General features: G+C 41.2%; 1 protein-coding gene across 15 annotated transcripts in view; it reads right to left on the reverse strand.

The window, feature by feature from the left end:
• LOC144593513 (myelin transcription factor 1-like protein) overlaps positions 1-15,422 on the reverse strand; it is a 346,938-nt gene that overhangs the window by 200,335 nt on the left and 131,181 nt on the right. For all 15 annotated transcript variants that reach the window (XM_078399197.1, XM_078399201.1, XM_078399195.1 and 12 more), the window contains 3 exons: positions 14,856-14,910; positions 14,642-14,675; positions 14,277-14,339 (listed from right to left, as the gene is read on the reverse strand). In XM_078399197.1, coding sequence (XP_078255323.1) covers positions 14,277-14,339; positions 14,642-14,675; positions 14,856-14,910 — 152 coding nt within the window. Of the gene's footprint in view, positions 1-14,276; positions 14,340-14,641; positions 14,676-14,855; positions 14,911-15,422 lie in introns of those variants that run through there.

Consider the following 15,422-nt stretch of genomic DNA (forward strand, 5'->3'; position numbering starts at 1 on the left):
TGTATTAATCGAGAAATCAAGATAAAGGACCAAGAACTGTCATGTCGCTGTCAACAACACTGAAACCAATAAAGAAGACAAGGCAACCAAGTGCCATTTTTACCAAGTTCGAGTTTTAAAGCAGATCAATTGCAGGAGGAAAGTAATGTGGAAGAATCCAGCTCTTCTTGCTGCATGGGAAAAGCTTAAATTTTAAAATGGATCATGAAAAAACCCCATAAATATTAAATCAGATATTAATTAATGCAGTAAACTAGAACTAGTAAACTGATGCTTTGACTGATCAATTACAGGAATTTCATCATCAGCACATAAACCTGATCTTGTAATTCATCAAATTTTAGTTGTATCTTAATGCAGGTGCAGAGTTCATAACCACAAACAGTATTTGATATGATAAAAGAAAGACATCCTTGCCTTTAAAAAAATTGTACACCACAAATTGATGTCTCCTTCTCCTGAACACCGGAATATTACATCAAAAAACTCTCCGTGCACCAAAATAGATAGCCCTTGAAAAAAGGCACGAGGATTATAATGCATGAGTAGTTCACACCTGATCCTTTCAACGTCGAATGCCGACTTCATACTGTCTGCACACTAACATGATGGTTGCATGCACCCAGAGTGATCTGTGCTGCTCTGTAGTTAACAGGGGCCCCAAAAATGGCAATGGCCGGTTTATGTTAAAGCCAAACTGGTTCCCCCTAATGATGGATGCTGCATTTTGAAAATAATGATACGGCTTGGCACAGAGCAGGCACCATAACTTTCCATCACTTCTGAGTTGAGAAAGTGGGAAGGTGGTGAGTACAGTGGGTTACGTGGATTCCAGTCAAATTCTCTGAGGGTAATTGCTTCAAACGTCAATGCAAGGAATCAAATCTCCAAGGATCTGAAAGAAGTAAGATGACCTCCCAAGAGTGGTTAAGGTTGACAAGTTGGTATTCATGTGCCACATCCCATCCCATAGATGGCCTGCTAGTGTGGTAGTGCTGGTATGTGCAGCGTGGAGGCTGTGGGCCTGGGGCCTGCTAGTGTGGTGGTGCTGGAGTCTGCAGCGTGGAGGCTGTGGGCCTGGGGCCTGCTAGTGTGGCGGTGCTGGAGTCTGCAGCGTGGAGGCTGTGGGCCTGGGGCCTGCTAGTGTGGCGGTGCTGGAGTCTGCAGCGTGGAGGCTGTGGGCCTGGGGCCTGCTAGTGTGGCGGTGCTGGAGTCTGCAGCGTGGAGGCTGTGGGCCTGGGGCCTGCTAGTGTGGCGGTGCTGGAGTCTGCAGCGTGGAGGCTGTGGGCCTGGAGCTCGGGTGAGGTGGCAGTTCCAGCCTGCTGCTGGTCGGTGGAGAAGTGAGGGTCGGCTCAACCCCTCCTTGATCATCGTTGCTTTTTACATAACTTTCATTGATTTGTTCGATGTACCTTCTATATCTCTCGTTTTCCTCTCTCCTGGCGCCCAAAGAAGGGTCCAGGCACAGAATGTTACCTATTCCTTTTCTCCAGGGATGGTGCCTGACCCGCTGAGATACTCCAGCATTTTGTGTCTTTCCTCAGACTCTGTTCAATGGACCACATTCATTTCATCCACTTAATTACAATTTCCATTAATCAGGAGTCATATCTTGCATGCACCTGTTCTTCCCACCAACATTCTGCTGCCAGTCTTATATCCACATGTCAAGGTTTTCACAGAGCATCTCGTGTTAACACATTACTCACCTACACTTCCCTCTCCCTTAGAGAACAGGAAGTCGGTGCCAGCAGACTGGTAGGCGCCAGATGCAGGTCAAAGTCCATTGTACCGTTGATAAAGCAGAGCTCACTGACTTCGCTGCAGCGATTGCCTGAGGCTGTTGCCTGCAGCATGTTTCCATCAACAGAAAACGTTGATACTCCACCTAATCTTCCATTATCATAACCCATTTATCCTACATCAAACATTTATTTCCTGATTTATAAGTGGCAGATGGCGCAAGCCTTAACTCTGAGCTGCCAGGTAGCCAGGAACTGCAAATGGGCCAGATGGTGATGGACGAGCAAGAATACAGAGATGATGACAAACACCATATCTCGTGTTCACACTTGCTTTGCTTGGGCACAGGATCTGCACATGGGTGCCCATTGTCAGGGAGCAATAACACGATTCAAACCCAGGAGGCATTGCCACACTTAACTTCTGCTGCAGAAGTTTCAGGCGAGCACTTCCATGCGACGGGCTGCAGAAGAAAAATAGTAGCTGAATGAAGGGCTTAATACATCCACCAACTGCCCAGAGTGGGTTGTGTTGCACCTGAACTGGATAGGGACCAATATCCTGAATGGGAGATTTGATGGAACTACTTGGGAATCAAACTGGATTGACAGAGAGTGAGACTTAAGGTAGTTGCGTGGCAGATGAGAAAGTTGATGCAATCATTGATGTTAAAGTAAGCAAGTTCAATGAGCAAGACAGGCAAGGGCAGGACAGGGAGCAAGGAAGGTCTAATAGGCTGAACTGTATTAATTTTAATGCAAGAAGCCTGACAGGCAAGGCAGATTAAATCAGCGCATGGATAGGCACATGAAACTGGGATATTATAGCAATTAAAGAAACATCGTTGACTGATAGTCAGGACTTATTGGTCAATGTTTCAGGGTATAGATGCTAAAGATATAATAGAAATGGGGTAGAAGAGAAGGTAACATCATGATTTTGGTCAGGGGGAACATCATGACAATATCCTGAATATATCATTATTACAAAAGAGGAATTGATGGTGGTCTTGAGATGCACAAAGGTGGATAAATGCTCACGGCTTGACAAGGGCCATTGTGGACATAGGACATTGTGGAAAGCTAGTGAATAAATTTCTGGGACCCTGGCAGAGAGCTACAGATGAGGTACAGGAAGACAAGAGGGTGGCTAATGTTGGACCTATACTTAAGAAGGGCTGCAAGAACAAACCAACAAATTACAAGTTGGTGAGTCCAACATCAGTATTGGAAAAGATTGTGGAAGGGATTCTGATAGACAGTGATCTACCTACATTTGGAAAGGCAAGGTGTAATTCGGAATAGGATGACGTTGTGCATGTGGAATCATATCTCACAAATTTGATTGAGTTTTTCTAAAGATTTGACCAAGAGGATTGATTACAAGCGCAGGGCAGTATTCATCATCTGCATTGTCTCTAGCAAGGCTTTTGACAAGGTCCTGCATGGTTCACTGGTTCAAAAGGTGAGCTCACATGGGACCCTGGGTGTGCTCGTGGATCAAACATTGGCTTGGTGGAAGGTCAGAGGGCTGGAGTGGAGGGGTGTTTTTCAAACTCGCAGCTTGTGCCCAAGATAGACACAAAGTGCTGGAATATCTCAGGCAGCATCTCTGGAGAAAAAAGATGGGTGACGTTTCAGGTCAGGACCCTTCTTCAGACTGAACATAGAGGGGAGGGAACTGGAGGTAAGAAAAGGCCAGAACAAAGTAGAGCCGGCAACAGGTGACCAAGGAAGGGTGGAGCCCATAATGGCTCATTGTTGGCTGGGAAGAGGTGATAACAAGGGGATACAAGCATGCGAACAGTGGAATTAGTAGGATGAGTAGGGGGGGGGGAGTGAATGTAGAGGTTACTTAAAATTAGATAAATCTACGTTCATAATGCTGAGTTACAAGCTGCCCAAGCAAAAGATGAAATATAGGCTTGTGCCCAATGGTTCCACAGAGATTGGTGCTGGGTACCCTGTAGTTTGTCATATATATAATAATGATTTGGATGAGAACATAGGTGACATGATTATTACGTTTCTGGATCGCATGAAAATTGGTGGGGTGGTGGACAATGAAACGATTTGACTGAGGTTACAACAGGATCTAGATCGTTTTTTTTAAGTGAGAAAAGGAATGACAGATGGTACCAAACACAGACAAGTTCAAAGTGATGTATTTTGGGAAGTTAGACAAGGACACAATGTACACATTGAAGGTCAGGGCCCAGTGAGTGCTGTAAACAGAGAGACCTAGGGGGAACAAGTACACAGTTCCCTAAAAGTGACGATACAGGAAGACAAGACCGTGCCGACAGTTTATGGCACACTTACCTTCATCAGACAGGGTTTTAAGGTCAAGAAAAGACACAAAGGCTGGATTAACTCAGCGGGTCAGATAGCATCTCTGGAGGATATGGACAGACCCGAAGAAGGTCCTGACCCAAGACGTCACATTTCCATGTTCTCCAGAGATGCTGCTTTAAATTTATAAACTGGTTTGTAATGATAATTTTATCTTGCTGCTTGTTTTCGCATTGTGGTCAAATGAATACTGTGTCAGTCAGTGATAGAAACCAGGTGAAAACAAGGGATATTCAGTGATAGAAAATTGCAGTTGTATTTCTAATACCACAATCACATTCCTGTTCACCTTAAGAGGCTGATAACGTTCCTTCCTCCTCTTCCTCCGCCTGCTCATTATATAACTGGCAGGACCCCATGAAGTCAAAGTTCTGCAGCATACAGCACAAACGCTGCAGGCTCCGCATCATGTTTCAACATGACATGACAGTGGAAGCCTGGGTTTCGTTGTACACGTGCTGTCCATATGTGCATGGTTGGTCCTAGGCAGCCACGGACTACATTGCAAGTTCTTCACGGAGCTACTGCTTGTGCATTAAGTCAGTCAATTGTCCTTCAGCCCCTGCCACAATGCTCTCTCCAGGTCTCAACAATTTAAAGATATGTAGATTGCACAATGCCAGCACAAGTACCAAATCAGTCTTTTGTGCCAATTTGCATCATGATGTGTCTTTACTACATTAATCCAATGGACACATCAGGCACTCTATTAAAACCAAAACGACTTTAGTGGTGGCAAAATGCACACACTACAGAATTTAATGAAGCCACTCTCCAGTTATCACTCATCTGACCCAGGGCAGCTGCAGCTGGTCTCACTGGCATCAGGCACAGGAGAGGGAGGGAAGCATGTTCAGGGTTTCTGCTCCTCCACATCAGTCCACGACTCTGACTTGAAATTTGGATCTGTAAACTGATGCTGAAGGCTGTGATATTTTGTGTCATCTGCCTGCACTTGAATATTGCACATGACAAGTAGCCACTTGGTAAGCTCGAGCAAGTTGGAGCTGGAGGAAATGTGCCGAAAAAATAAACCATTGCTTCAGGAAAAGGAGAATGAAAAGCAGTGAGGTGTGATATGGGGTGAGATTTTAAATATCTGATAAGGGAACATTGAAACGAACTAACAACTTGCAGCAGCACTGTTAAACCAGTTTTAAACCAACAAATACAAGTATTTGGAAGGAAAAACAGCATTAATAAGGTCATACGTCTGATAACATAGAGAACCTTTGTGATGCTCAGTATATTCAGAATTCTCTTTGTACCTATTTAAACTGCAATCTTTCGTCCTGAAATAAGTGAAAAATGCAGTAGCTTTTAAGCTCACAATTATTTAAAATATCTGCTCTGTAGCTGAAAGATAAATCTAATATTTAATTGAGATTTTTTTGTCCAAGATAATGATAACAGATGCAGGATTACATTAATGTGGTTCAGAAAAATCACAGGGGAGGGAAATAGAACTTAAAACTGTCCCTAGCATCGGCACTGCATTTCTAATAAATATCCCACAGTGCATTCTGCCGTACAGCAGTCATACATTAATTAGTGAATTCAGTGTCACTGCATTGTGTTACATGCATTCATGTGAATCTTCATTTTTCACTTGTGGTGACTTACTAATTAAACATAAGCCTTGCAATTAAATGTAGAAAATGCTGTTAAAAATCTTAATCCAAGCATGCTGCAAAAAAAAAGCCCACAATTTTGTACATCATTTGATGAATGCAAATTGTATTTTTTATATATTTTTTATCGTGGTAACGTAGCTGCGGAAATGAAGCAGCTTTCATTTTGTAGATGATACTCTGAGTGGTAAGGTGCAATGTTCCAGAATCTCCCTGCCAGTACCTGGCCCTAGTCCAATGCTTTTAGTGAGTGCTATCTGTCAAGGCATGAATAATACAGCCCCTAGGCTGCCGGCTGAATCCAAATGAGGCATACATCACGAAGAAAGCACTCGACTTTAGTTCCAGAACATGCTCCTGCTACGACAGGCAATTATTCACCCACCGCAGCAGCCATGGCAATCAAACTGGTGGGTGAAAAGGTACACAAAATAAAAAGAAATTTGAATAAAATACAGCAAAATAGGCCAGAGATTATTGAATTATTCTTTTATCAAGAGAGAGAAATGACCAATTTTATCTACCGTCTGAGTTTATTCTATTTCATGGCTTTGTGAGAAACTATTAATAAAAATCTGATTTTCACGGGTTGCCAAAAATACATAGTTGATGTTGGGAAGTAATAAATTATTATTGCACAAGACAGGGAACACTTTAGAAGACCAATAAAAAAAAAAATTCAGACTGGCCATTGTTGAAAAGGTTAGCAGTTAGCAGATGCTGAATATCTAACATACCTTTTTTTTAACTGCTCACTGAAAACATTATTGTGGTGTGAGCGTATTAAGACATGCCATTGCGAATGCTTACAGAAATAAGAACAAAGAACTTGATAGCCATATTTTTATTGATTCAAGCACTGAACATGGAATCACCTACAACTGCAGTCCTCATTTAAAATGGTTGTGTTTGACAAAAACTAGAAACACATAAAACTAGTTGGCATTAGTAAAGCCAGGAAATCGAAGTCCAAGTGGGATAACTAATTCCCCCAGCATGTACTCCTTTTATGCCGAACTCCTCCGTGTCTCCACAACAGACATTATTTGCAAAAGAGACAAAAGGAAAAGAAAGAGAAAATGCTGAAAATGGTCTATCAGCATCCAGAGGGGAAATATTCAATAAGATTTTAAGCAATACCTTTCTACAGAACTCAAAATATTAGTTAAAGTTTATTATAATCTCTGTGTTATTCCACCACAACAACAGACAAAACAAAATGGGAAAAGCTACCTATTGATGAGCTACACAATCAATTTGACAACACGGTAGATACAGTCCAAAGAATTATTTTTTAATGAAAACAAAAACCATGAGAAATCCATGTTTCAAAACAACTTCAGGAATACAAGTAAACTGCTTTAAACTGATGAATAACCATTAATTAATTTATTTACCCTAAATACTAAGAACGACTGATATTCCGGACTATTATTATCTGGTGCATCCAGTGACTAGTTCAGGAATTTGATTTGAACCCATCTTTTTAATGCTCATTCTAATTTCAACATATTCTACCTTTGTTTTCAAATTTCAGTAATGGCACAATAACTGCGAGAGGGCAAAGGTACAGTGAACTAAAGCTGCAGCCTGTTTTCATTACTCTGAATGCCCAGCTTTCAGTGTGAAAAAAAATATGAAGAACAAAATTACTTTGTCTTTTACATGGCTGTCGAAGGTGCAAGAGATGATGATTCCAAGTGAAAGAAAAACAAATTAGTCACAGGATAGTATTGAGGCCACAGTCCGTAACCTAAGACACAAATGCTTATTGCTGCCTTCAGCAGCAGACACAAAACAGAAATGGTCTACATCAGAGCCAATGATCATTTCATAAAAAGACTAAGATAACTAGAGTTTCATTCCTCCTATTGCAACTCACACCATTGTCCATTAAGCCACCAAATGTAACAGACTGTGTGCAATCTACACGTTTCAAAATTCTACCATTAATCACGAGAAAGACCTCAATAAATAATTATTGATTTCAGTAAGCATTCAAACAAAATTCTCGAATATTTTTTAATGTACACATTTCCATCGCACAACCCTGCCTGACTGTCCTTTCTAAACTATGATCCACCTCACACAACCAATAGCAAAGGACCACAACGTGCCACTTAAAAAAAATAGGAAAATGACACACAGACACATGCTATTGGATAAAATGGAATTTTACTTATTCTGTCATGTAAATCAATAGGCCCAATTATAAATGGGCAAGATCACAAGATAATAAAACTAGGACTTGACATTCAGTCACCATAAAGCACTCTCTCTGGGGATGATTATATAACCAGAACACGTGGATTAGAAAGAGGTAAAAAAAAAAGGAACATTGGATACTGTTATGCAAGCTACTCAATTTTCCTTTCAAGTGAGTTCAAGGGAAAGGAAAATTGGAGGATGGTATTATAGGTGACCCCTCTGTTTCTTTTTGTGCCTCTGCTGCAATTTCTGAGTGTTAACGCTGGGTTTGGCCAAGAAGGAATAGTTACAAGACCCATCCGTGGATGAATGTGCAATGCATCATGACACAGTGCAGGACACATGGGGTGCTGTTTCAGCAGAAAGGTGCCAGGCTTCAGAGCAAACATTAAATGGAGTCCCTCTCTGCACTCTCAGGTGGATCTAAACAAATCCGCAGCAGATTTCGAAACAGAGCCGGAGTTTCTCCTTTGTGTTTTTTTAAATAAACATAACAAAACATATTGTGTAGTAAAGAACTGCAGATGCTGGTTTAAATCGAAGGTAGAAACAAAATGCTGGAATAACTCAGCGGGACAAGCAACATCTCTGGAGAGAAAGAATGGGTGATAAAGAAGACTGAAGAAGGGTCTCGACCCAAAATGTCACCCATTCCTTCTCTCTAGAGATGTTGCCTGTCCCGCTGAGTTACTCCAGCATTTTGTGTCTACCTATAATAAACATATTATATGATTGGTAACTAAATGTAGTTCCTGGTATCTTGTTAATTAACCTGACCAATTGGCTGGCAGATTTTTTTTAGAAAAGCCACTTAATTAGTTACAAGATTCTTTCATGCATCCTCAAGTCATGCTTTATAAGAGAAAAATGTTCTTCATAAAATATTGCCAGCTGCTTTTGTTCTCACCATAATTAAAGTTGATATTTTGCATCATGCTGTAGAGTTCATTGAATGGAGACTTCAGATTTTATTTTTAATGTAGACTTGGGTGCAATAATCAAGGTGTAAGCTAATGGAGAATTTCTTTTTCCAGTGTGGGATATGCCCAGCTATATTCAATTTCAACGGAAAATGTTGCTGTTCCTAACGCACTAAAACAATGTCTGAGCTGGAAAAGCATGAGCACAAATAAATATGTTGCACTCTGTTCAGCAAGGGAAAGCACCAAATATATGTGGCCATTGTTAATTAAACTGGGTACAAACATTAACACAAAATCATTTACAGAAGAACATAAATGGGAAGCCAGAGAAGCTACATCTAAGCCAGCAAATTCTAAACAAAAATCTGACAAAGGGACATCAAATTTGATTACAAGGAATATGAGAGAAAGGTAAAATACTCTGAAATATATATGCACTTGGTAACAAATGAATGCCGATGCCACATAATATTTGAAGTAATCTGTTCAATAGAGAATTGAACAATAGAGTCTCCACAAGCTGCATGATTGATCTCACTTGCAAAGCATTCCCTCTGTCTAGCTCTGCACATGCCAAAACAAGGCTATCCTTACTCCGCTTCAAATTGTATCTGTTTTTATGATTATTGGTTCATAGGATGTGGATATCAGTGACAATGCAGGAATTTTGTGTCCATCCCAAACTACCCTTGAACCAAGACAGCAGTTAAGAATCAACCACAAGAATAGTTCTGATGAAATGTGATCGAGTTGTAACATTAGCTCTGTTTCTTTCTACATAATGTTGCTAAAACCTCCTGAGCATTTCCAATGTTTTCAGTTTTTAAATCAGCTTCCCAGTCTGCAGCATTTTGCTTTTAAACCAGAGCAGTCACAAATAGGCCAGGCCAGGTAAAGATGGGCAACTTCCTTCCCTGAAAGATAACAGTGAGCCCGAACGATTCTCAGAATAACACAAAATAAAAAGGTTATTAATGCCAGATATAGCTGGGTTTATTTACTTATTTGTATTTAAATTCTCCAGCTGACATGGTGGGATCTGAACCCATGTCACAGGGCCAATGGTCCGTAAGTTCATATATGACAGGAGCAGAATTAGGCCATTCAGCCCATCAAGTCTACTCTGCCATTCAATGATGGTTGATCTATCTCTCCCTCCTAACCCCATACTCTTGGCTTTTTCCCATAACCCCTGACACCCGCACTAATCAAGAATATATTTATCTCTGCTTTAAAAATATCCATTGACTTGGTGTGTAGGAATGAACTGCAGATGCTGGTTTAAAACGTAGATAGGCTCAAAAAGCTGGAGTTACTCAGCGGGAAAGGCAGCATTTCTGGAGAGAAGGAACAGGTGACTTTTCGGGTCAAGACACTTCTTCGGACGTCTAAAGAAGTGTCTCAACCCGAAACGTCACCCATTCCTTCTCTCCAGAGATGCTGCCTGCCCCGCTGAGTTATGCCAGTTTTCTGTGTCTATCTTCCATTGACTTGGCCTCCACAGCCCTCTGTGGCAATGAATTCCACAGATTCACCACCCTCTGACTAAAGATTGTCCAGGACTCTGGCTGCTTGTCTGCAATTTAACCCTTAGTCCACTACCCCTCAAGGGAGCCACATAACGAGGTGTGGAATTCAGGTGGGTTGTACAATAGTTGGACCCTGTTTTGACAATCTCCTCCTACCTAGCTCAGAGTCATCAACTTGAATCCAGGGGTATGATAAACGCTTGCTAGCAGCCAGATGCCCTGCGCGGCTAGAATAAATGCAAGCAGGAAGTTTGCTGGCTGGTAGCAAGGACGTTTGCCGGAACACAGGGAGGTAACAGAAGGACTTTACTGGACTTTATCATGTACTAAACTTTATTCCCTTTATCATGTGCCTGAGCACTGTGGACAGCTCGATTGTGGTCATGTATAGTCTTTGCGCTGACTGGGCAGCATGGAACAAAAGCTTTTCACTGCACCTCGGTATACGTGACAATAAATTAAACTAAATAAGAACTCAAAAAACTGTATTTTAGGACGTTAGGTTGGGGGTGAGAGGGGGCGAATGTTGGGCAGAGGGGGCAGGTTACGGTTGTGAAGGGAGAAGGGAGTGAAAGTGGTGAACCCAAGTGCAGTGCATTCACTCAGTGGTTAAGAGGATCAATAGACAATAGACAATAGACAATAGGTGCAGGAGTGGGCCATTCAGCCCTTCGAGCCAGCACCGCCATTCAATGCGATCATGGCTGATCACTCTCAATCAGTACCCCGTTCCTGCCTTCTCCCCATACCCCCTCACTCCGCTATCCTTAAGAGCTCTATCCAGCTCTCTCTTGAAAGCATCCAACGAACTGGCCTCCACTGCCTTCTGAGGCAGAGAATTCCACACCTTCACCACTCTCTGACTGAAAAAGTTCTTCCTCATCTCCGTTCTAAATGGATCTGGGGTGACATCCTCAAACATTGCATGTATTAGTAAAACAGCACCACCAGGTTGGTATCTCTGACTTCTGAAAACAATGCACTGATTGTGGTAAGAGTTGTGTAAGAACGGAGCGATATGTTTTCAGAGGCGATTTTAACTGTGCAGTTACACCTTTCCCATCGGGTTAAAATTCCCCTTTAAGGCCCAACAATGGCATCAGCTCGTCAATATAATTGGAATAGCTCGGAATGTGATTAAAGTAGGGCTTCCCAGGACAGTGCAGTTCAGAAAAGATTTACAGAAGGAGTCCACGCCATTCATCCACTGTTTCACCAGCAGTTAACACAGCAATAGAAGAACATAGAATTTTCCTTTATAGATTTAAAAAACCTGCAGTCATTATACAGCTTAGTTCCTCCACTTTTGGATTCCCATTAGAAAGAACATTCTGACACTCTGCCATCATATTTACCTGCCTTAATTCATTAATGTCTGAACCATCAATTAAGATTCAGATTCCAGCAAATGTTCTCTCCATATTAAGACATCTAATTGGCCAGCACCAGATTTTTAATGGTTAAGCAAGGTAACATATCAAGATCCAGAACAAAACGGAGCCAGGATTAGAAGGGATGATCAGATGAATCAGGTTGCTATGGTCAAAAGGACACAAAGTTCTGGAGTAACTCAGCGGGTCAGGCAGCATCACTGGAGAACATGGATAGGTGATGTTTCGGGTCGAGACCCTTCTTCAGACTGTTAAGCAAAGCACAAAGTGCTGGAGAACCTCAGCAGGTCAGACAGCATCTGTGGAGGAATGTACAGACAATGTTTCGGATCAGGACCTTCTGCAGACTCAGGTTCTTGTGCTGTGATGTTAAACTTGAGTTTGAGAAGGAATGGAGGAATGTCACTTTCCCACAACAAAGGGTAAAATGTGCAAGTCGTCCAAGAGAGCTCATTATTCCGGGGAAAAAAACTGCTGGCAATAAAAATAACTTCAGACAAGGGTTCTGAAAACGTGGGTTGAAACAGGATATATTGCTCATTATTAGTCAACCCCCGTCTCCATGTTCTTATCTGGCCTGTCACTCAGTATTTTCCTCTTTAAAGCAACAGTGCTTATGATTCACTATTCTCATCTCTCCTCACGTCAGATTTGCCCACTGCCCTTCCAACTCATCGCATTTCTTTCTATTTTCCAAAGGCAAATGCAGAACAGAACATGAGTGGCTGAGCTATCGGGAGAGGTTGGGTAGGTTAGGACTTCATTCCTTGGAGCACAGGAAACTGAGGGGTGATCTTATAGAGGGGTATAATATCATGAGGGGAATAGATAGGATGAATGTACAGAGTCTTTTACCCAGAGCCAGAGCATCAAGAACCGGAGGACATAAGTTTAAGGTGAGAGGGGAAAGATTTAAAAGGAACCTGAGGGGCAACTTTTTCCCACAGAAGGTGGTTGATATATGAAACAAGCTGTCAGTGGAGGTAATTGAGTCAGGATGTATAAAAACATTTAAAATGAACAGGTGCATGGATAGGGAAGGGTTAGATGGATTTGGGCCAAATGCAGGCAGTTGAGACCAGTGTAGATGGTGTGCTATGAGACTTTATCATTCTAACCCAATCATCTCAGCTATATGCTTTTCTCACTGGTGGAGGAGGACAGATGCACAGAAAGAGTATAAACTATTTCAAACAAGGGCAACAAATTTTCTTGCAATTTCCCTTCTTCCATTTCTCAAAGAGGAGTAGTGCCCATTTGGACCATCACCTTGAAGTTACTAAATCATAAAGTTAAAACAGCTGAACCAGGAAACACAGCTCAGTTCAAGTAACACTAAATTGAATCCTGACAGAAAACTTGCACCCATTCCACAATAGTTCAGTTCAGTTTAGTTTATTGTCACGTGTACTGGGGTACAGTGAAAAGCTTTTGTTGCGTGCTATATAGCATGGATGAGGAGGGGAAGAGATCAAGTGGCAGAGCCTCTGCACCAGCTTTCTTTCACCAATATTGAGTTTTGCTTATAACCATCAAACCGTTAAGAATGTTAAACTCAACTCATTTCACATTAATTCACAGAATTTTCAAACATGCACTTTAAAGGGAAAATGGAGGAGTTTTTTTTGGAAAAGATAACTTTATTTGCCAGTGCAATCATATCACCCATTTTATTCCCTGCTTTATTTGTGAGAAAGCAGCCTCAGATTTTTCACCCTGATGCTGGTTTATCTGCAGTTTACATCAGAAGCAGAAATCCCAAACATATTATATTTATGCACATTTGCTTCATGCAGTCATGTTTTCTTCCTGTTAAAGGCCAGGTGCAAGGTAGACTCTTCTTCCCTGCATAAATATATGTTGAACATTTCCTGCAACCTTTAGAGCATTGCAGCAGGCATAACGATTGTCTTCAGTACAAAACACAAGTGGCAGTGGCACAATGTCACAGCACCTCCACATCCATCTCATTTCCAAACATAAACATTACTTCTAGGTCTGTCCATAAAGCAAAAAGGATGAATCAAGTCACATATCTTTGTTACAATTTGGGGTCAAACTATAGTACAATTGTTAAAATCTAAAAGGTTTAATTAAGATTTTATTATATTCACTGTTGTCACTTTGTGTGGCTGCATGACAATGCATGTTTGCTTTCTCTACTTCAGTCCATTGCTATTTTTATACTAAATTTGTTCTGATTTTCTTTGTCTCCTTTACAAAATTGCTTTGCTTTACAATGGACAAATCCAGTGCAGCCCCATTGTTCCTGCCAGGACCCTGTCCCAGTCTGAGTTCTTTTTCCAGAATGAATTCAATTTTCAAAGTGTCAAGAGCAGGACATTCACATCTACTTGTGGGGCTACCCATCATTAAAGCAAAATACTTTACAGCATAGGTGGACCATTTGCAGCACTGAGCTCAGACATCACACTTTAATTGCACTTGCCTCAGTCCAGCATTCAGAGAAAAGATAATTAAATTGAAGCACACAAATTACCTTCGGTGCCTTGCGTATTTCCCACTAACATGGCCTGTGCCATCACAGCCAGGAGTTGGACAACTAAAAAAAGAGAAAAAGCTTGATTGTGATAATTGTCACTAATACTGTTTCATGTGTGCAAACATGTGCACATGTGCACAACTGTGAGTGTACATGTAGGAGAAAGAGAGTGAAAATAAAGAGGAGAGGAAGGCTGAATAGTGGATTTTCTTTATTAGCTAATCCCAGGAGAATCAGTTTCTCCAGGGCAGCCAGACATAAACTGACCACCAATGCAAGTGACAATGTGCTTTATCCGTTAAAAAAAGCATGAAATTTTAGAATTGCTAATATGGTGAAATGTTTTCATAATGAGCACTCACCTGAACAGTTCTTGGATTACAGGTTCTATGGGGACTGGGGAGAAATGAAAACAACACAGGTTTATCATCTCTTATAATTACCTGGTTCTTCATATATAACAGCCAGTAAGTTGCCATGATAACTACAGTCAGGATGAGACAAGCAGAGAGGCTCTGGTGGATGAAGGTCACCCTGAGCTGGGGTTTGACTGATTTACTGAGCCAATAGCCTTACCTCGGATACCTTTAGAGCGTGTACGGTGACGCTTCTGGTCTGCATCCGCCTCCATCTGAAAACAGATTAGTAGGCATTCAGTGTCCTTATCCAGCACGCACAGACCTTCATACGCAGCTTGTCAAAATGTGTTATAGGATTTATTAACAAGCCTCTTCCTGCTTCCCTATATACACTAAAAAACTAATAAAATTGATGACTTGGATGTGTCCTGCAATTTATAATCATCAAGAAAAGTTAAGTCTGCACTTAAATAAAAATATGTGACTTTGATGTTTTTAATGCAACACTGCCATCCAATATTTTCCTGGGCTAGTATTTTTTATTTAATCAAGATAACAACAATATTGATTGCAATATAATTAAGGATAGATGTCAACAGTCTGCCAAGGATGAAACATTAAAGGGTTACTCAAGTCTATTTAAAAGATGAACTCCTTTAATTATGAACTCAAACATTCTGCCACGTTTTTTTCAGAACCACATATCTAATTGCATTATAAAGGGATCCAGCAATAATATTTTATCAAGAGGAATCCATGACTCTGCCTTCACTCCGCATAATAT

This window comes from Rhinoraja longicauda, chromosome 5 (assembly GCF_053455715.1).
Source record: "Rhinoraja longicauda isolate Sanriku21f chromosome 5, sRhiLon1.1, whole genome shotgun sequence".
Classification (NCBI taxonomy): Eukaryota; Metazoa; Chordata; class Chondrichthyes; order Rajiformes; family Arhynchobatidae; genus Rhinoraja; species Rhinoraja longicauda.